Source organism: Oncorhynchus mykiss, chromosome 10 (genome assembly GCF_057628025.1).
Source record: "Oncorhynchus mykiss isolate SJ-2025 chromosome 10, ASM5762802v1, whole genome shotgun sequence".
NCBI lineage: Eukaryota > Metazoa > Chordata > Actinopteri > Salmoniformes > Salmonidae > Oncorhynchus > Oncorhynchus mykiss.
Window position 1 is genome coordinate 37,015,505 of NC_143031.1, and position 22,501 is coordinate 37,038,005.

Sequence of the window (22,501 nt, forward strand, 5' to 3'; positions counted from 1 at the left end):
TTAGGCATAGGCGACATGGGCATCCGCCCAGGGCGGCATCTTGCCGGGGCAACATCTTGCCAGGGGCGGCATGGGGCGCCCGCACAACAAAATATATACATATCCCGAATTGAGACATTTGCGCGATCGGTTTTCTATCGCTCATTTGCACTTAACATCAATGATATCATGTCACTGTGTGGGACTGTGGGTCAATTAACCTTGTGGGAGTGGGCACTCTGATTCTATTTTGTGAGCTAGGTAGGCTACTGTCTGGGAAGGTCTCCCACTCAGAAGTACGAGATGGGGATGGGGACGTTGGTAGGTTGACCTCAGGTCTCTCCACTGGAAGCCCGGGGAAGGGGGAGCGGGGGAATCTGTCAAATAGCGCACCTCTAACTTTGTACACTACTAATGCAATTAGTTGTGCAATTTAGTTTGTGTGTTTCTGTGTAATAGTGGAATAATCAGGTTCTCTTCTTTATAAGTGTGTTATTCTATTTGTGTATTTTTGTGATATAGGATTTGTGCAATTTAGATTTATTTGTGTGTTTTTTGTTAGCAATAGGGTAATAGTGTAATAATTCAATTATCTTTTTTATTTCTATTTATATACTACAATTTGTCAGAGACCTGGCCGGGTGGTGCCAGAATAACAGCCTATCCCTCAGCGTAACCAAGACTAAGGAGGTGATTGTGGACTACAGGAAAAGGAGGACCGAGCACGCCCCCATTCTCATCGATGGGGCTGTAGTGGAGCAGGTTGAGAGCTTCAAGTTCCTAGGTGTCCACATCAACAGCAAACTAGAATGGTCCAAACACACCAAGTCAGTCGTGAAGAGGGCACAACAAAGCATATTCCCCCTCAGGAAAATAAAAAGATTTGGCATGGGTCCTGAGATCCTCAAAAGGTCCTACAACTGCAACATAGAAAGCATGGTTGCATCACTGCCTGGTACGGCAATTGCTCGGCCTCTGACCGCAAGGCACTACAGAGGGTAGTGCATACGGCCCAGTACATCACTGGGGCTAAGCTGCCTGCCATCCAGGACCTCTACACCAGGCGGCGTCAGAGAAAGTCCCTAAAAATGGTCAAAGACCCCAGCCACCCCAGTCATAGACGGTTCTCTCTACTACCGCATGGCAAGAGGTACCGGAGTGCCAAGTCTAGGACAAAAAGGCTTCTCAACAGTTTTTACCCCCAAGCCATAAGACTCCTGAACAGGTAATCAAATGGCTTTAGAGATCATCTGCACCGTAAAGACTATCAACACCCTAGAGACTATCTGCACCTTAGAGATTATCAACACTTTAGAGACTATCTGCACTTTAGAGACTATCTGCATTTTAGAGACTATCTGTACCTTAGAGAATGTCAGCACTTTAGAGAATATCAACACTTTAGAGATTATCAACTTTAGAGACTATCAACACCTTCGATTATCAACACTTTAGAGATTATCAACACTTTAGAGATTATCAACATTAGAGACTATCAACTTTAGAGACTTTCAACACCTTAGATTATCAACACTTTAGAGACTATCAATTTTAGAGACTATCAACACTTTAGAGACTATCAACACTTTAGAGATTATCAACATTTTAGAGAATATCAACACTTTAGAGATTATCAACACCTTGGAGACTATCAACACTTTAGAGATTATCAACACTTTAGAGACTTTCTGCACTGACTATCCACACATCCAACTCTTACACAAAAATGTACACACAAACACCACACAAGTACAAACACACACCCATACAGACACAGACACACACAGTCAACGCTGCTCTGTTATATATTATTAATTCTACTGCGTGACCAAGACACTGCACACTTTATATTTGTAAATACTGACTATGCAAACTACCTCTCCTATTACAGATATAGGATCTTAAATTGACTTTATTGTCACAGCAAAATAATCCTGCAGCAACAGGATTTGAACATTTGGCCATAACGTTGCTTGATTGGTAGTTAAGCTACTAGCTGGCCAAAAGTAGGCTACATGAAAAGTGCAATATTGTTCATATAAACGTGTTAGTGTGGGTTTTCAATTAATTTATGTAAATCACAAAGCTCTCCTGCATTTCCTGCGGTGCAAGAACATTCTCAGCAACAAAAGAGTGATCAAATTGAGATCCGACATCTGTACTTACTATTTTTGACTCAACTCTGATTGTTATTATTGATATTGAATAACGTACTGCATTGTTGAGGGAGCTAGCACACAAGCATTTTGCTGCACTTTTTATAGCTGCTGTAAACTGTGACGAATAAAATTTGATTTGACCATGACCTCATTGAATCTCCTAACCATAAACAACAGGAAGATTGACCAGAGATAGCCAGCCACTCCCAAAATGTGTAAAGTTATTCATCTCTTACTCAGAGGACTGAGTGAGATCAGTTGGATGAGCTCACCTGGGAATGTGCTGCTGTCTGTCAGTCTTCCTGGACTGCAGCAATCATAGTCTCCCTCCCTCCCTCCCTCTCTCTCTCTCTCTCTCTCTCTCTCACACACACACTCACACACACACACACACACACACACACACACACACACACACACACACACACACACACACACACACACACACACACACACACACACACACACACACCTCAGTTCTCGGAATCCTCCAGTGGGGACAAGGGCCATAAGCCTCCATCAAAGAGCCCTAGATGAAAGCCCAAATCAAAGCACCTGGGTTGTGATTTGTGATTAGCACTTGGGTCAATTTTTGGATTTGATCAAAGCTAGATTCTGTTAGTGTGGAGGTCTCTGCTGGAGTAACTCTGTTTGGATTTGATCAAAGCTAGATTCTGTTAGTGTGGGGGTCTCTGCTGGAGTAACTCTGTTTATTTTCTGTCTTACTGAATGGATTTTGGGTCCGTGGCAACTAACTCTGCCTAGCTGACTTTGTTTATCTAACTTATTAATGTTGTTTCCTTTTCATGACAAAGTCAAATGAATTTGCCTGGTGGTTTGTTCATGTCTGGCCTAGGTACACAACTTGAATCATACATCCTCTGTTATTAGAACAATATTCACATTGTCATAAAGTATTTGCACGGGAATTCAAAGTATCCATCGTACTGTATATCTTGTCATCAGTGTCCATAAATGTGCCGTTTTATGTTCATTTTCACTCTGTAAACATTTTCTGTTTTTGCTACTCAATGTCTGAAACTGTTCTCGATGCGATTTTAACCTTGTGCCGTAGTCTTATTCTCATAGCCTGGACACACACTTCAGCAGAAAATATGAGGCTTTTTGATATTTATATATATTTATTCATTTATTTTTTTCTGCAATATAATATTAATATTATTGCTGCAATTCTGGAGCCTTTCCAATATTCGCTCCCCATATCCCCGTTACAGGGTGCTATGTTCACATCTCATATATCATTTTTAATCTTAACACATGCTGATTATTACATGTCACAGGAGCAGGATGCAAATAAATGAAACAGTCTCTTTTTTATTACATGTCATAACACAATCTATCCATTCTATGAATGCTTCAGTACATGCCTTTTTCAAAGTCCATAGGAGGGGAAAAAATACTTTTTTGGAACTTACAGTTTCCATTATAGAACAAAAGCTTAACAAAGAGCACATGAATATGATATATTCTTAAAGCTGGCAATCTATGATTAATCTCCAGCACCACCCAAATCCCAGCACCCAACCCAACACCGCCATTCCCCCACCCACCCATACCTCATAGGGGAATAAGCTGGCTTTATGCAATTATTATTACATTCAATTATTTACAGTAACTTGGAAATATGGCACCAAATTCGATAGTAAAGCAAAAACTTGTGGGTTTAAAAACGTCCAAATGTTCTGTGAGTAAATACTTCTGTTTCCTGTGTAATGGAGGAATAACGGCTGGTTGGAATCCCATTCATTCCTTTAGTGCTTCATACTGTAGTCAGTCTTATAAAATAATGCATTATACAGCGATGGGGGGATGGGGGGACAGGGGGGGGGGACGGGGACGGGGGGGGGGGGGGCTATGGGAGGAATGCTAGTGCAGGGAGCAGGGACGGGGACGGGGACAGGGCGGGGACGGGACTGGGACAGGGGCTATGGGAGGAATGCTAGTGCAGGGAGAGGGGACGGGGACGGGGACAGGGCGGGGACGGGGACAGGACGGGGACGGGGACAGGGACAGGGCGGGGACGGGGACGGGGACAGGGCGGGAATGGGGACGTGGACAGGGCGGGGACGGGGACGGAGACGGGGACGGGGACAGGGCGGGGACGGGGACAGGGCGGGGACGGGGACAGGGCGGGGATGGGGACGGGGACAGGGGTTCCAGTTTGTGCTGAGGTATAGTTTTGGTGTTGATTTTTGAAAACATTTTAAAGCCTTCTTTTCTGGGTTTCTAAGGGGATAATAAAAGGTGCATCTCCTCTGCTTGGCTCCTCCTTATAGTGGATCTGCCGCAGGGAAGGAAAATAACGGAAAGAAGGAATGTTTTCATTCCCTCAGCAACTCAACTTCACCCATCGTCTCTGCTCTGACTCTGCAGAACAAAGGACATACACACTGCCTTATCTCTTGCGCACACACACACACACACACACATGCGCATGCATGCTCACACATACGTTCTTGCATATGCAAACATACTTAAATAAATGAAGGGACAATGTTTGACCTCTCACAAAGGCAAAGATAATATATTTATGTGAGACTTATTTCTTAATTTGAACTACCCTTAATTCATATTCTTACAGTAATTAGTTCCATCTCCTCTTTATCCAGTGTGTTCTCTTGGACGGCACAACACTCCCAACAGTTTAAATCTAACTTTAGTTAGTACCTCAACTGCCATTTAGGTACTTTCTCTCTCTCCTGTAGAGTCCAAAAAGCTCTTCTCTCCAATAATCCTCCGGTATGGCTATGTGAAGTCCCTCTGCACCCCTGAATAATGTTGCAGTGTAAAGTTAGTGCCCCTCAGGGTGGGGGGAGCTGGATTAAGTGTTCGTCCTCCCCAGAGAAATCTGTGCTCGGTCCAGAGGTCCAGGTCCCCCATGTGGAGGAGCCTCTGTCAGACATAGGCTGACTCACTGGACTGGGTCCTGCCCAGGTTGGGAGCCTGGGACACATGCGACACGTCCTTCTTACGCACCTCACAGATGGACTTCCTGCGGGCCTGAACACCCCTGACGGCCGTCTTGATCTTCCTCCAGCCCAGGTGGTTGAGCTCGGCCAGGTTGAGCAGCACACAGATGCCGCTCACCGCAAACATGAAGATCAGGAACACCGTCTTCTCTGTGGGGCGTGACACGTAACACTCCACCTCCTTCACGCAGGGGTAACGGTCACACTCAAACATCCCTGGCACGTTGAAGCCATACAGGAAGTACTGGCCTGCCAGGAAGCCGATCTCCAGCACGTTACGAAACACCACCTGGATGACGTAGAAGCGGGAGATGCCCTCCTGCCGCCGCACCTTGGAGCTCTTGGCCTGCGTGAGCCCCCGGGGTACATTTGGGATCTCCTTGACCTCCAGGTCCTGCTCCTCCTTGCCGCTGTCGGGGTTTTGCACCAGGATACCGTTGATGTTGCGCAGCTTGCGGGCGTGGTGGTCGCCTCCGCGACTGTGGTGACTTGCATGACCGTGGTCTATGTAGGGGTGCAGCATGGAGTAACTGCGGTCACGCTGCTTGGCGGACTGGTGCACAGAGTAGGTGATGAAGCATAGACTGGGCGTACACACCAAGATGATCTGGAAGACCCAGAAGCGGATGTGGGATATGGGGAAGGCCTTGTCGTAGCAGGCCTGGTTGCAGCCCGGCTGCATAGTGTTGCAGATGAACATTATCTGCTCGTCCTCGTAGACTTTTTCACCCACTATACCTACTATCAAAATACGGAAGATCACTACTACAGTCAGCAGGATCCTGGAGAGAGGGAAAGAGAGATGGGTGGGGAAGACACAATATCAGTTATGTGTTAAGAGGAGTGTTAAATGTAGCTACGGTTGCACAATTCTGGGATCTTTCAATAAATGTCCTGGTTTCACAGTCATCCTGGTTGGAGGATTTTGGATTTCGTACTTATTTCCTCCTGATTCTGGGAGTCCTCCAACCAGGAAATGTATTGAAAGTTTTGCAACCCTAGTCAGATGTGACACAGAGTAGAACAAATAATTATTGTAAGTACTGTGATATTGACATGATTAATTAGACATGTTACTCGTCTATTATCATGAATTGAAAGCCAAAGCTAATGTGTTTCCAGGTTGGCTTTGGCTTTTGTCATGTGACTTGTCTCTACTGTATTATTGACTGTATGTTTGTTTTACTCCATGTGTAACTAACTCTGTGTCGTTGTATGTGTCAAACTGCTTTGCTTTATCTTGGCCAGGTCGCAATTGTAAATGAGAACTTGTTCTCAACTTGCCTACCTGGTTAAATAAAGGTGTGAATTATAGTGACATCATTTGTCTTAAGCCAATAAAAGCTGTGTTTTATATGTACCTCTGCTCAACCGCAGCATATCAATGGAGACAAAAGCAGCTCTCACACCAAGGACAAGTTTGATCAGATGTGTGTAGTGGTCGCTCTCTGTGTGTGCTTGTGTGTGTGTGTGCTTGCGCGTGTGTGTGAATCCGTGTGTGTGTGAATGCGTGTGTGTGTGAATGCGTGTGTGTGTGAATGCATGTGTGTGTGTGAATGCGTGTGTGTGTGTGAATGCGTGTGTGTGCACAAATCCCTCAGCTGCTGCAGTGTGAAGCGAAGAAAGGTAGGAGAGGAGAGATAGTCTCAGTCATTTCTGTGGATAATGAACATGTGGAACCCTGCATGAATATCCATCATGTTGCTGGCTGAGCGTAACCCTCCTGTCTCCTATCCAGCCAGCATCTCCATTCATTTTTCAACAGCAGACAGACAAGAGATGAGCTCTCTCCCTCTCAGCTCTGCCTGTGGAGACGTGCTGAGAGCTTAATCCCACTCCTCCTCAATCTACCCAGTACTACTACATCCACACACACACAGACGATCTAAACCCCATTGAATAGGCTACTATACTTTATCAATGCTTCCTCACCTAAACATGGTTTATGTACTGCAATATGCTCCACTGGCATCAGTGAAAATGTCAACCAAATGACATCAGCGATGTTTAAAATTCACTGCTAGTGCTGTCCTAAAGCAATGCCCCGCCCCTCATGCTCTCTCCCTCCCTTCCTGTGTATTGATTATTTAGCCCATATTATTGGTTTGACTGATGGTGAAGTGTTCAATGGGACATTGATTGAGTGTGTGCACTTCATTTGGAGCAGCAGGTTGTAGAGTTCCTCAGAAGATGCAGACACTCATTTTACTGTTGCTAAGCAGCTTAGATAGCCTCCATTTACGTGAAAAAGGCAGCTACCAGTGGCTGTTCAATTAACATCTTTAGCACTGCTGAATACATATGCTGCCATTTTTAATCTCTCTCTCACTCCCTCTCTCTTTACATCCCTCTCCTCCTATCTCTCTCTGTTCCTTTCTCTCTCTATGTCCCTCACACTCCACCTCTTTTGTTCTCTCCCCCTCTCTCTCTCCTAGTTTTTTCATAGTGCAGTGTCAAAGGAGACCCTGGTGTGTCTTTAAAATTAGCCCCACCTCCCCCCACACCCACTCTCCATGGCCAGTTACCACAGCAACCCCCTACTGATCCAGTCAGAGCGGAGGCTCAGGGAGAGAGAGGAGAAGAGAGCAAGGGATGGAGGGATGAAGGAGTGAGAGAAACAAGAACTGTGTGTGAGGCGTGAGAAGATACAGAAACCGTATGAATGTAGACAGATAGACAGGCAGATGTAAAGTGAGATAAACATGCTAAATCAGGGGGAAAGACAGGCAGATGTAAAGTGAGACAAACATGCTAAATCAGGGGGAAAGACAGGCAGATGTAAAGTGAGACAAACATGCTAAATCAGGGGGATAGACAGGCAGATGTAAAGTGAGACAAACATGCTAAATCAGGGGGAAAGACAGGCAGATGTAAAGTGAGACAAACATGCTAAATCAGGGGGAAAGACAGGCAGATGTAAAGTGAGACAAACATGCTAAATCAGGGGGAAAGACAGGCAGATGTAAAGTGAGACAAACATGCTAAATCAGGGGGAAAGACAGGCAGATGTAAAGTGAGACAAACATGCTAAATCAGGGGGAAAGACAGGCAGATGTGATGGTACAGATTCCTAGCCGGGCAGCAGAGCAGGCAGAACATGTGGTACTATGCTACAGACTTTAAATAGAGTTGCATGCTGCTGCAGGACTGTTCTCACACCACCTGGGCCTCGGATGGGCATGTGTTTGCATATGAGCATGCGTGTTTATTTTGATGTGTGTATGTGAGTGTGCATGTACTGTGTGTGTGTGTGTGTGTGTGGGTGCTTGTGTATTCCCTGTGTATCCCTTGCTTGTGCGAGGTGGCATGTGTGTCTTGTCGTCTGTGTTTGGAGCAGCTGTGTGTACGCTACACTGCCTCTCACTGTGTTTGAAAATAAAACAGAAGAGATTTCTACACCTTTGGTGTTTCAGAGGTTCAATGCCATGTACATGAACATTTGCACACACTTCCACTCTTACAGAACACACATGCATGCAGGGAATCACACAAGCAAGTACATAATTACAAGCGCAGACACATAGCCATACAGACACACAGCCACACACACAGCCACACAGACGCACAGCCATACATGCACTACACACACACAGCTACACAGACACACAGCCACACACACAGCCACACAGCCATACATTGCACTACACACACACAGCTACACAGACACACAGCCATACATGCACCACACACACACACACACACACTGCATTCAGAAAGTATTCAGACCCCTTCACTTTTCCACATTTTGTTACGTTACAGCCTTATTCTTAAATTGACTAAATCGTTTCTTCCCTCGTCAATCTACACACAGTAGCCCATAATGACAAAGCAAAAACAGGTTTTTAGAAATATTTGCAAATGTATAAAAAAATCCCAACTGAAATATCACATTTATGTAAGTATTCAGACCCTTAACTCAGTACTTTTACTCAGCACCTTAAGCAGCGATTACAGCCGTGAGTCTTTTTGGGTATGACGCTATAAGCTTGGCACACCTGTATTTGGGGAGTTTCTCCCATTCTTCTCTGCAGATCCTCTCACGCTGTCAGGTTGGATGGGGAGCATCGCTGCACAGCTATTTTCAGGTCTCTCTAGACATGTTCAATTGGGTTCATGTCTGGGCTCTGGCTGGGCCACTCAAGGACATTCAGAGACTTGTCCCGAAGGCACTCCTGCATTGTCTTGGCTGTGTACTTTGGGTGGTACGCACGCCTGCCTTTCCCCGTCATGCGCATCAGCGCTCATTGGACTCACGTGGACTCAATTACTTGTGTAATTTCCTTCCCTATATCTGTCTGTTTCCTAGCTCTGTTCCCTGCGTCAGGATTGTTTGTCATAAGTTCTTGTTTACCTGTGTGCTGACGCTGTTCCTGTCGTGTTCCATGTCTGTCCCTGAATAAATGTTTGACTCCCCGTACCTGCTTCTCATCTCCGGCGTCAGGTCCTTGCAGTCTGAGGTCCTGAGCACTCTGGAGCAGGTTTTCATCAAGGATCTCTCTGTTCCATTCATATTTCCCTCAATCCTGACTAGTCGCCCAGTCCCTGCCACTGAAAAACATCCCCACAGCATGATGCTGCCACCAAAATAATTCATCGTAGGGATGGTGCCAGGTTTCCTCCAGACGTGACGCTTGGCATTCAGGCCAAAGAGTTCAATCTTGGTTTCATCAGACAAGAGAATCTTGTTTCTCATGGTCTGAGAGTCCTTTAGGTGCCTTTTGGCAAACTCCAAGGGGGCTGTCATGTACTGAGGAATGGCTTCCGTCTGGCCACTCTACCATAAAGGCCTGATTGGTGGAGTGCTGCTGAGATGGTTGTCCTTCTGGAAGGTTCTCCCATCTCTACAGAGGAGCTCTGGAGTTTTGTCAGAGTGACCATTGGGTTCTTGGTCACCTCCCTGACCAAGGCCCTTCTCCCCCGATTGCTCAGTTTGGCCCGAGCAGCCAGCTCTAGGAAGAGTCTTTGTGCTTCCAAACGTCTTTCATTTAAGAATGATGGAGGCCACTGTGTTCTTGGTGACCTTCAATGCTGCAGAGAAAAATGGTACCCTTCCCCAAATCTGTGCCTCAACACAATCCTGTCTCGAAGCTCTACGGACAATTCCTTCAACTTCATGGCTTGGTTTTTGCTCTGACATGCACTGTCAACTGTGAGACCTTATATAGACAGGTGTGTGACTTTCCAAATCATGTCCAATCAATTGAATTTACCACAGGTGGACTCCAATCAAGTTGTAGAAACATGTCAAGGATGATCAATGGAAACAGGATGCACCTGAGCTCAATTTCGAGTCTCATAGCAAAGGGTCTGAATACTTATGAAAAAATAAGGTATTATAAGGTATGGTATTTCTGTTTTAAAAATTCATAAAATTGCAAACATTTCTATGAACCTGTTTTCTATTTGTCATTATGGGGTATTGTGTGTAGATTGAGGAGGGAAAATAATAATTTAATAAATTTTAGAATAAGGTTGTAATGTAACAAAATATGGAAAAAGTGAAGGGGTCTGAATACTTTCCGAATGCACTGTAAGTGTTTGTCTCCTTGATGGTTTGACTGAAAGTGAGGGTATTGATGTTTCTCAGCAAGGCATTTGACAGACACTCCTAGATAAAAGCATATTGTTTCCTGTTTCATAAAGCTAATGGCAAAGAACCTTATTATCCCTACTGTATCTCTGGGTTTTGAAATGTGAGACTCTACACAGCTGCAGCTGCTGATTGCCCTGTCAATGTATTGAATAGATAATAGAACAAGACAAGCTTCTGTATGTATCTCAACAATGAAGGAGTCTGAGTGTGACAGAGCCTCTGTCAAGTCGTCACAGAGATGCTCTGAGTGAGTTTGTGTTGCAGCAGTTCCCTTGGTGCAGCCTGGTCCAGGTCCTGCTGTCACAACGAGTGACTGTCATCATCATTCAAACACCTGCTGTGTGCTGCATCAGAGGGGCGGGCCCTGCGCTGCACCTATGCTACACTACACAAGCTGTCTGTTCACACGTCCACGGCATAGGACCGTATGGTTTCTAACTAACCCATAATCAACATTACAGATGTGTTCATTATGCCTCATGTTTGATGTATTCTTGTACTGAATAGTTGCAAATATTTTCATATTCTGTATATCCCTGGAAAGGCACAGGTCATTACATTTCCCTTTCATGTATTAGGCTCTGCAGAATTCACAGGGTTGCTTTGCCTGCAATGTTTGACAGGGGGTACGTGATGGTGTTGCACAGTGTGAGTTTTACTGCGGTCCTGAGCTGTTGGTTTATTCAGGTGTTGGACTGTTTGGGTGTAAGTGTTACATGGTTTGGGATTGCCGTGTGTGTGTGTGTGTGTGTGTGTGTGTGTGTGTGTGTGTGTGTGTGTGTGTGTGTGGTATTCTGCTGTAGAACAGGATAATCAGCATGAAGTAGATTGCTGCATTAGCAGAAAGCAGTGGAAAAAGGTCATCTAGAAACATCAGTTAAACCCTGCAGAGAGAGGACCCATACTTTAGAGCAAACGAAGGCAGGAAGGCCCTTAGGCCCTCGCCATCTGAATATCCCACTCCAGATGAGCAAAAAGATGTTTGACTATCATTAGAAGTTCGCCTGCTTGTTTTGGAAGCTCTTCAATCAAGCCAACGGCGTAATTTACTCGAGGCCATTGCTTGAACTGGTTGAACTGGTTGAACTGGTTGAACTGGTCCAGAAGATCCAGGATGGGGATCCAGGCACCACATCTACACAGCTCTGTACAACACCATCAACGCTCCAGCCTCAGATCACTTACAGCAAGACTGGCTGGAACATGTCTTACATCAGTCAATCTCACACCTAGAAAACCGGACGATTCGCCCCACTGTGACCAAACCATACTTTCAAGGTACATAAAATGCTATAGATTTTCTCATACCGTATGTGTTAAAATTCACCAATAATCATGGCGATGAATCATTCCTTAATGAGGATGTTGCATCAAATGTGCACATATACACAGTTGTGAGTTACTATAGAAACAGCCTGTCCAGATGAATGTACCAGTGAGGAAGGTATTCTTGGCTGGTATGGAATGTGATGTAAACCACCACAGCCAGGTCTCTGATTGGAGACCCAATCATCCAGCTAAAGAGCATGTCTGATTGCAGCCCAAGTGGATAATTGAATCTCTAGCTATCTTTGGTCTAGGATGATGTCACAGTCATGAATCAGAGCAGGCTCTTAGAACTCCTACAGTAATGGTGAAAGGTATAGAAACAGCAAGTACACTGAGTGTAGAGCCAGTGTCTATTGAATGGTGGTTTATACAAGCAATGGTGTGATGGTAATGCTGAATGGCCAGGAAGTCTTTACAGTATAGGCAATTCATTTTGTGTGTAGCCTCTAAACACTCTGCAGCTCTGCTGCATTGTTTCTACGGTATACTTTAGATTAGCTGATGTGTAGGCTGTGTAATCTGTTTTAGCAGCTCCAGTGTTAGGTCTATGGCAGCCTCGTCGCGAACCAGGCCATGACAACGACCTGGTTTTGGAGGTCTGGCATGGTAGACTATGGTAGCTCCTGTAGTAGTTGGTGTGTTGGCTGGACATCCAGGCCCTGGCTCTTCTAAAGGCTCTCACACGTTCATCCACACAGCAGCTGCTGCTGCCAGCCTTCAGAGGCTGCACCGGCCCTGAGCACTGACCCCAGATGCACAGGGAAAACACCCACACACCAGCTCATACACACAAACGTACACACACACACACACTGACACATATGCATGCACATATATACACACGCTGATGATGCTCACAGACTCATGAATACACTAGGTCATGATCTCACATGCTATGCATACATACACTGTACCTCTCAAACACATACTATCTCACACCACGAGTACTCACACATAGGCTTGCATACAGCCAGAACTAGCAGAAACGCAAATACATTGTGGACAGTGGACAAACACCAAGGGCACAAAAACAGAGAGCAGTCACATAATATTCAGCCACACATACTGGACACCCAGAGTGAAACTGTTATTTCATCTCATACGGAGCATGTCTCCATAACAAGACACAGCTAATTGCTTATGGCAGCACATAATGAAGACCTGACCAAGCACAGAGATTAGAGAGCTGCATTACATTACAACACACTGGCTATCACACTGAAGGAGCATCTCTTCATCTCCCCCTCTCTCCATCTCTCCCTCTCTACCTCCCTCTTTCAATTAGCGTTTGAGCTAGTTGGTGAATATTGTATGGCATCACTATTCTCCTCTGTGAATATGGGACTATGTAGAAGAAGCAAATACTAACTATATGCAACAGCCGTCTTATTTTGTATCAAATATGTCTGAAAAACACATGTGGCTCAGTTGGTAGAGCATGGTGTTTGCAACGACAGGGTTGTGGGTTTGATTTCACCAGGGACCAGTATGAAAATGTATACACCCACTACTGTAAGATGCTCTGGATAAGAGTGTCTGCTAAAATATAAAAATCTAGCCCGATGCCGTGGGTGTATCCAATCCAGTATGGCTGTCTCCTCTGCAGTAGGGTCAGTTAGCATCTCCAGTGTATTGAGTAATGACACAGATTCTCCATGCCACTGATTGTGATAACAACCTGTGCTGCCAACTCAGATACTCTGCAGATGGAAACTTACCCTCTTTTTCCTCATCCTCTGCAGCGCCATCCCTTCCTTCCCATCCCTCCATCCCCTCATTTCCATTGTTTAATCTCTCCCTGATCCCCTAGTCCTCCATTCTCTCTCTCTCTTCCTGCTCCATTCGTCTCTGGCACTGACCCCACTACAGCATTGCAGTGGAGAAAATGATGCATCAACACACTTCCTTTCCCTTTTACCTGCAAGGTGTTTAACCTGATTTAATACAGGAACTACCCCCGGCTTATTTCTCTCCTGGAAGAGCACATTAACGCTTTGTAAAGAGGGATCACATACGTGTGTGTGTGTGTGTGTGTGTGTGTGTGTGTGTGTGTGTGTGTCAGAATGAAGCAGAGCAAAGAGGGGGGGGGGAGTGTGTGAGAGAGCCTATAGAGGACAGTTAGGACAAAGAGACAGTATAAGTGGCACAGTGACTGCAGGAGGGGGACAGAGACTTGATTTGGAGTCAGAAGAGAATCTAGTGAGCAGGATTATAACAGAACTGTCACATATACATGAACATGCATTCTAATCAGACCGCTGCTACATTTACATACACTACTGAATGTTCAAAATGGCTGACCTGACCCTGATATATAATGACTAGCAGAGCCACATCTCTGAAACAGCAGTCTGACCACATGAAACAATTTCACAGCCAGGCCTTCACCAACACGTTGCAAGTAGCTTAAAGAATCACCCTGTATACATGCACCATGTACGTATCTAAACACTCAGTCCCATATCTGCAGTTGCTATTAAGAATCTAAATTCACACAGACAGAATGGACTGATAGAGGGCCACCACAGAGATATCGGGTTACTGCTAACATCTAGAGGCCACACAGACAGGACTAACAGATTGAACATGGCCCAAACACTAAGGTATCAGTTACAACACACCCTCATGTCCTCACCAGCAGCAGGAGAAACCAGAGGAATGTAGGCTACTGAGCGTCTAAATGTAGAAATAAAAAGAGACTTTTCTGTGGTGCACTATAGGGTCACTATTCACATGATCACTTTAGTCATCTGACCATGTCTGGTATAGAGTGTGGAAACACCTCAATGCCTTTAACACCACATATATAAATACTACAGAAGGAGACAATGATGAAAAGGATGGACCCACGTTTAGCTTGAGGAGAATTAGTCATCAAATATGTTTGATATGAGGGGAAAAGCCTTTCTTGTCGGGCCTGTAAAGCGCAAGATCAACAGCAGCGCTCAGATTAAGAATAAAAGACATGAACAGAAGTCCATGTCAGCATTAATAATGCTCTCTGTCAGACACCGCAAACTCATTGAGAGAGTTGTCTCTGCTTCTGAATGATTGTAGGCGTTTTTTCATTCGTTGATTCATTCTCTGATTAATGTATTCCTCTTTTGCACCCAACAGACTATAATTGATTCTAGTTGCCAGACAGGGGCTTGATCTAAACTCAAAGGAGATGGAAAATGCAGATCCCTTATCCTGTTCATAATCGTATGGCCTTTAGAGAAACGGGGAGATACAGTGTGTATCCACACTCACATATTTGGTTTGGTTGTTTGTGTAGTCTACTTTATCTGTATTTTTCAGAACTTTGATCTACTTTAGCATGACCCCAAATCATATCCACCATTGGGACACCCTGATGAACGCGTTAGCCGATACGCCTTGGTGGATTTTAATCATGACTTCGCCCACACATTAAAGGCTTTTCAACTTGCAGACCCACACGAGTGCCTGAACTTGGATTTGTTATCCCACTTAGCTCCTATTTGTGGTTCTAATTATTCCTTTTGCTTTTCAAATCCACCATGTTGAATAATATGAAATAATAATACTATAGTGATACTACACTACAACCTACATTTAAAACCATGAACATTGTTGTGACATTTCATAGTTCAAAAGCACTGTGCAACGTGCAAACATTACCATAAACCTCATTATAATCTAGCAACACTATTTCATTTGAAACCTTCTTAAACAACGTGCTATGAAGAGGTGACTTTATGTATTGCTCAGTTTACTAAACTCAAGTTAAATAATCCCCTCCGATTTGATTATTTAGTCAATTATTTAACTTGAGTTTAGTAAACTAAGCAAAACATAAATAGTTGCTTCTTCATAACGCACATTGTTGAAGAAAAGTTTCAAATTAAATAGCGCTGCTAGATTATAATGAGATGTATGGTAATGTTTGTACTTTGCACAGCGCTTTTGCACTAGGAAAATGTCGCCCTCAGTCTCTATTTAGACTGCTGTATATAGCCTTCTAGCCACATACTCTGATAAACATGTACGTGCACACACATACACAGACAAACACATACACAGACAAACACATACACAGACAAACACATACACAGACAGACATAGACAAACACATACACAGATAAACACAGACATACACAGACATACACAGACAACCACATACACAGACAAACACAGACATACACAGACATACACATACACAGGCAAACACAGACATACACAGACAAACACATACAATCACAGACACACACACAAAAAAAAGACAAAAGCACAAAAACAGACACAAACACAGACACGCAGTGATTGTACTGTGCTTGTATGAGAGAGAAGGTCAGGCTTTGCCCTTGCTGGGGACTACCTGGGGTTGAGGTTAATGAGCACAGCAGTGCAGCTGGCCTCCATGTTAACATAGGTAGCCAAGCTCTGTAGACTTCCTCTCTACTGCACTGTACTGCAATCCTGAAATCCTATAGCTGTATGCTTCACTGGGTAAGCAAGCATATGGAAATATTGTGTGTGATTTTTCCATACAGGGGACAAGTGCAGTTTACCAATGTGAGTAACTCACATTGTGGTTAATGGGTGGAAAATCACACTTTGAATTTGACTAATCACGCAGGCGAGAGACGATGAAGCAGATTTTTCACATGCCAGAGAAAAAAATCTGCCATTACAGTATGTTCGTCCTCAGTACATGTCTCCACTGCTAATAAGACTCCAATCTGCTCATGCATAACCTTCTGTCACTACACTCCAGTAACTACAGAACACACAAAACCACAAGAAGCAATCTCTCCTCTGCCAAGTTCAGAATAATTTCCTCCATCTCATCCTGCTCACCCACACCTTCATTTCTGTCCTCTGACTCTCTTTTCTCGGTATGTCTCGCTCTCCTCCCTCCTCCTCTCCCTTGCTACTAGAGACTCCCATTGCCCCTCCATCAATACCAGGACCAATAGGTGAAATCAACACAGGAGCTTGGCTGAATTAGACCTAATGCCCAGTAATACCAGCTATTGATTATGTGCAATTAGCTTTGCCTTAAATAATGATGGGCACAGAAGGGGGGAATGGCCGGGGAGGGGAGGGGCGGGGAGGACTGCTGGGACGGTCCTCAGGGATACCACCAACCCAGTTAACATTCAAAACACACATACATTTATGTTTTTGTCATTTAGCAGATGCTCTTATCCAGAGCAACTTACAGGAGTAATTAAGGTTAAGAGCCTTGCTCGAGGGCACATCGACAGATTTGTCATCTAGTCGGATCGGGGATTCGAACCAGTGACCTTTCGGTTACTGGTCCAATGCTCTAAACTTCTAGGCTACCTGCCAAAACACCAACACACACAAGCATTTCCCATCACAAAACACACACACAAAACTATTTTTACACACACAGACACTGGTGATGAGTGGCAGGGGGACAGTCTTACCTCCCAATCATGGTAGAATGTTGCTGGACAGCAGCCTCGAGCAGCCGCTCCAGAATGGTCCACTCCCCCATGGTCATTGAAAGACAGGTTCAGCCTAAGGAGGAACCGGGTCTCCGGGGCTCTCCCCCTCTTCCTCCCGCTCCTCCTCCCCCTCCTCCTGGGCTCAGCGCTCCTGACGGTCCCCAGCCAGAGGGGGCGCATCCGCCCCCGTCCCACACCAGCTTCTTCTGACCTCTACTCGTTGACCTGGCCGATGGTTCTCTATGGGAGTGACTGTGTGGGGGTGAACGTGTGTGCCCTCCCTCGGTCTGGTCCCGTTGTGCTCTTCTCTTCCTGGCAGAGGAGTGGTGCCGTCTGCCTCTCCTCCTCTCTCCTCCTCTCTCCCTCCCTCCCCCTCCCTGTGTAGTGAAGCTTGTCTTCCCCCTGCTGCACCACTCAGATCTATGCTATAGCTCACTGTATGTGACAGCCATGATCTTGCTCTCTCTCTCCTTCTCTCCCTCCTCCCCCTCTTTCTCCCCGTCACTCCCGCTCTTCCCTGCCCTCTCTCGCTCTGTGCTCCACCCTACCCCCAGGGCTGTCCTGGTACCTCAGATGCACTCCCTCCCATGAGTGTGAAGCTCTTGTCCTTGCATTGTGTTCAGTACTTTCCCTGTACCCTGCCTCTTCTAACCCAGAACACTACACACTGCACCCAGCTGACCTCTCCTCTGCACACCTCCACGCACAGCCACACACACACACACACACGCTAAAACTCGAGGACCGACTTTCACTGCCTGAATCCTCCCTATATTTACTACACTATGATGTAAAGACACATTTGCACATAAAGCTCCTGCCATGCACTGTATTGCTTACTGAAATTCATAGTCATGGGAATGTTGGCTCCTCCACCCCCAATCACTACAAGAAACAGTTAAAAAAAAAAAAGACAAAATAAACGCCGGCACACACACTCAATCAGCTGCCTTGCTGCATACACTTAGGCAGCGGTGCTGCAGACCTGCTGTCCTCTATCGTCCCTCTGGCTAATTCCAGCAGAGTCCTCCGCCTGGAGTCATGTCTGCCGCAGAGAGCAAGGATGAGTGGCTATCCTCCTGGAAAACCATCATCTCTCTCTTCTCTCCCTCTCTTTGCTCTTTCTCTCTCCTTGCTCCCTCCTTTCCCCTCTCCTTATGTTTGTGTTCTGAGCTCAGTCTCTCTGATTACCTATCTCTCTCTAGGTCTCGCTCCTTGTTCCTCCCTCTCCTTTCAGCACTCTCTCACTCTCTCTGGTTCACTCTCTCACTCGATCTCTGTCAAACTACGTAAGCATGCCACATTCCCCCCTTCAGACCCCTCTCTTTCTCTCTCTCCTCCCTCCCTATTTCCTTATCTGGTAAATGTGCTAGGATTGCTAGTCTGATCGCTGGTTCACTTGTGCTTGCAAGAATGCCTCCCTTGTGCCGTCTCGATTCTCTCCTCCTGTTCTATTGGAATGAGGGATTCTACCGCCACCCTTCCTTCCTTCCTTCCTTCCTTCCTTCCTTCCTTCCTTCCTTCCTTCCTTCCTTCCTTCCTTCAATCCTTTGTCTCAATGTGGAGTCTCTTTCTCTCTCACTGTCACTCTGTCTCTCATCATCCTCTCGTACACATGGTCTCATCTCTCTCTTCTCTCACTCTCTCATTCTCTCTGTTACACATCACCCTCCTCATGCCTCTGTCGAGAGGATTACAGGAGAGAATCATGGTTCTGCTCCTCCTCCCCATTCCCCCTCTGCCCCTTCCTGTTACTGTATTCAGCATGACCGCACACTTATTTGTCTCTGCCCCCACCTTCTCACTCCCTCCTCTCCCCCTTACTGTATTTTCCTCCCCACTCCTCCTCATTCCCCTTCACACATTCTGCCCATTTCCCCTTCTCCATTCCACCCCCAACTTTCTCTGGAAAGATGAGCCCAGTACAGTATTCTGCTGTGACATAGAAAGCTGAATTCATTAGATGAATATAATGGCGGTGTGATACAGTACATAGACTACCCCCACCTGCCCCCACACACACACTTGCTCTGCCACATTGGTACAGTAGCCACTGTGAGTCACACACCAACAGTAACAGCATCAAGGGGAAGAATATCCAATGTTTCTTGTCTGAACAAGGACACGGATAATATACATCTAGCTGGTTTTCTGTGCATCGGCAGGACAGAACGACAGCGTCAGGTAAGATCAGGGGGTGGTGTGTGTCTCTTTGTTAACAACAGCTGGTGAGCAATCTATAATATTAAGGAAGATTCTCGAGATTCTGCTCGCCTGAGTTAGAATACCTCATGATAAGCTGCAGACCATTCTACTCACCAAGAGTGTTATCATCTTTATTTTTTTTGTATCTGTCTATTTACTGCACTCAATGAGCTGTATAGGACCATAAGTAAACAAGAAAATGCTCATCCAGAGGCTGCTCTCCTACTGGCCTGTGATTTTAATGCAGGACAACTCAACTCTCCCTCTTACCTAATTTCTACCAGCATTTCACCTGTACAACTGGATGTCCTTTACTCACACAAAGATGCAGAGATCAAAATAAACACCTACGTCAGAATGCTGTTCAATGTCTACAGCTCAGCTCACCTCCACGCTCATCACTAAGCTAAGGACCCAGGGACTGAACACCTCCCTCTGCAACTGGATCACACCCCCAGTATGGTTAGTGTAGGCAACAACACATCCGCCACTCTGACTCTCAACACGGGAGCCCCTCAGGGGTGCGTTCTCAGCCCCCTCCTGTACTCCTGGTTCACCCACAACTGCATGGCAGCGCATAACTCCAACACCATCATGAAGTTTGCCGACGACACGATGGGAATAGTCACGATCACCAAAACGATGAGACAGTCTATGGGGAGGAGGTCCGAGACCTGGCAGTGTGGTGCTAGGACAACAACCTGTCCCTCAATGTCAGCAAGACAAAGGAGCTGATAGTGTACTACAGGAAACGGAAGACCGTACATGCCTCCATTAACATTGACAGGGCTGTAGAGGAGCGGGTTGAGAGCTTCAAGTTTCTCAGTGTCCACATCACTAAGGATCTACCATGGTCCAAACACACCAACACAGTCGAGAAGAGGGCATGACAACGTCTCTTCCCCCTCAGGAGGTTGATATGATTTAGTATGGGCCCCAGATCCTCAAAAAGTTATATAGCTGCACCATTGAAAGCATCTTGACTGGCTGCATCACCACTTAGTATGGTAACTGCTTGGCATCGGATCTCAAGGCACTACAGAAGTTAGTGCGTATGGCCCAGTACATCACTGGGGCCGAGCTCCCTGCCATCCAGGACCTTTAAACCAGGCGGTGTCAGAGGAATGCGCAAAAAAACTCTCAAAGACTCCATCCAATCAAGTCATAGACTGTTTTCTCTAGTACCGCATGGCAAACGGTACCAATGCATCAAGTCTGACAGGACCCCGAACAGCTTCTACCCCCAAGCCATAAGACTGCTAAATAGTTAGTTAAATAGTTTACGAAGCATGTGATCAATAAAATGTTATTTGAAGAAAGGACAGACCAAGAGATTTAGAACATAAGAAGAAATAGAGGGAGGTAAGAGGCAGGGAGAGTGGTTGTGGTGGTGGGGGGTGGGGGGGCTTCAGGTTGCATGCTGGCTTGTGAGAGGTAAGTAGGAAACGTGCCTCTGTGATGCCATGGTAACAGTGCATGCAATGATATTGCATACCCTCATACAAAACCAGCCACGGATCAAGCTAGAGGGAGCAAGTTCACAACCACAGACCTTACACAGCAACCACTGCAGTGAATCAATGTATCTAGCTCTGTGTGTGTGTGAGAGAGATAGAGAGAGCAGATAGGGATGGAGAGGGAACATTGTGTGTGTTTAGCATCTTGGGCGTGGGGGTAATTTAGGGTATCATCCTCATCAAGGACACATGGTGTATCAGTCCTAAAACAGTGGAATGTGTTTGGTCCTGGGTTAGTGACATAGAGATAGTGTGGAGAGCTGTCCTCAGCTGGCTGGGGCTGAATGAATTCAGACCTCTATGGAACAAGAGAGTGAGACACAGGTGTGTCATCAGTTACCTAGAACAGCCAGCTGACACACACACACACACACACACACACAAGCAAACACACATGCTTTTTTTGAACACTACAATTAAATAAAAACGTGCACGCACGCACACACAAATAAATGTTCTTGCATCAATGACCTTGGATGGAGGGAAACACCAAATTGCATTAATGAATTAACAGGAAATATTTATCTTAGATTAATGGATATCCCAAAAATATCAATTTGATGATTTTCTTGTCACAAAGATGCTGATCATTATTAACAGATGTTGCTATTCACTTGTCATAATCCTGTATTGATACTCCATATTTAGGGCTTCATGCTTGAAGCTTCAGTATGAATCAAATGGGGTGAAAAGACATGACATATTGTAATCCAAACAAATAGTGTAAAGTCAGGGGAAATGATCCAGCTAGTGCTGTAGTAGACTAGAGAACACTGTTCACTACCTCATAGAAAGCTGTTAAGAATCTGTCATGAATAGAATAGGGGTCACTTAACCAAAAGAGGAATGATAGTGTATGGTATGATAGATGACACAATAACTATGTAGATAAGGTAGTGGGTGATAGTACGTTAGATGATGCATAGCTTTGTAGGTCAACGTGTCTATGAAGGGGGAAAGCAGGGATTGGTGTATGTGTGTGTAGAGCTCAGGTGTGTATGTGTTGAATGTTACCATCAGGGAGCCGACATAGATCCTCTGAACAGTAACTCATGTGGAATGTTCTCTGCTCATGGCCCCTTGGCCAGTCGTTGGAGAGGCTGCCACCCAGTGGCTGTACCAGCTCTCAGCAGGCTAGTAAAGGGATGGGCTCCAGTCAGAGGCATAGTTGATTTATGCATCAGATCAGTACCAACTGTTACCGGTTCCACTTTAGGCGACCAAACCCACTGAAAAAAATGTCCAGTAATGCACTGTGGCAGCTGGGAGGAGGCTGTAATCACTAACTGAT

At 45.4% G+C, this 22,501-nt stretch overlaps 1 protein-coding gene across 1 annotated transcript; it reads right to left on the reverse strand.

Annotated features, from left to right (window-relative positions):
* Window positions 1-3,260: 3,260 nt before the first annotated feature.
* Window positions 3,261-18,658, reverse strand: gjd1a (gap junction protein delta 1a). Its single transcript, XM_021618305.3, has 2 exons — window positions 17,468-18,658; window positions 3,261-5,910 (listed from the first exon to the last, which is right to left on the reverse strand). The coding sequence occupies exons 1-2, from the start codon at window positions 17,542-17,544 to the stop codon at window positions 5,055-5,057; spliced, it is 933 nt and encodes a 310-aa protein (XP_021473980.1). The 5' UTR covers window positions 17,545-18,658; the 3' UTR covers window positions 3,261-5,054.
* Between the last annotated feature and the right edge of the window lie 3,843 nt (window positions 18,659-22,501).

Coding starts and splice junctions, on each gene's coding strand:
- gjd1a (XM_021618305.3), bottom strand. CDS start 17,544: ATGACCATGGGGGAGTGGACCATTCTGGAGCGGCTGCTCGAGGCTGCT. Junction 5,911..17,467: donor CATTCTACCATGATTGGGAG/GTAAGACTGTCC, acceptor CCCTCTCTCCAG/GATCCTGCTGACTGTAGTAG.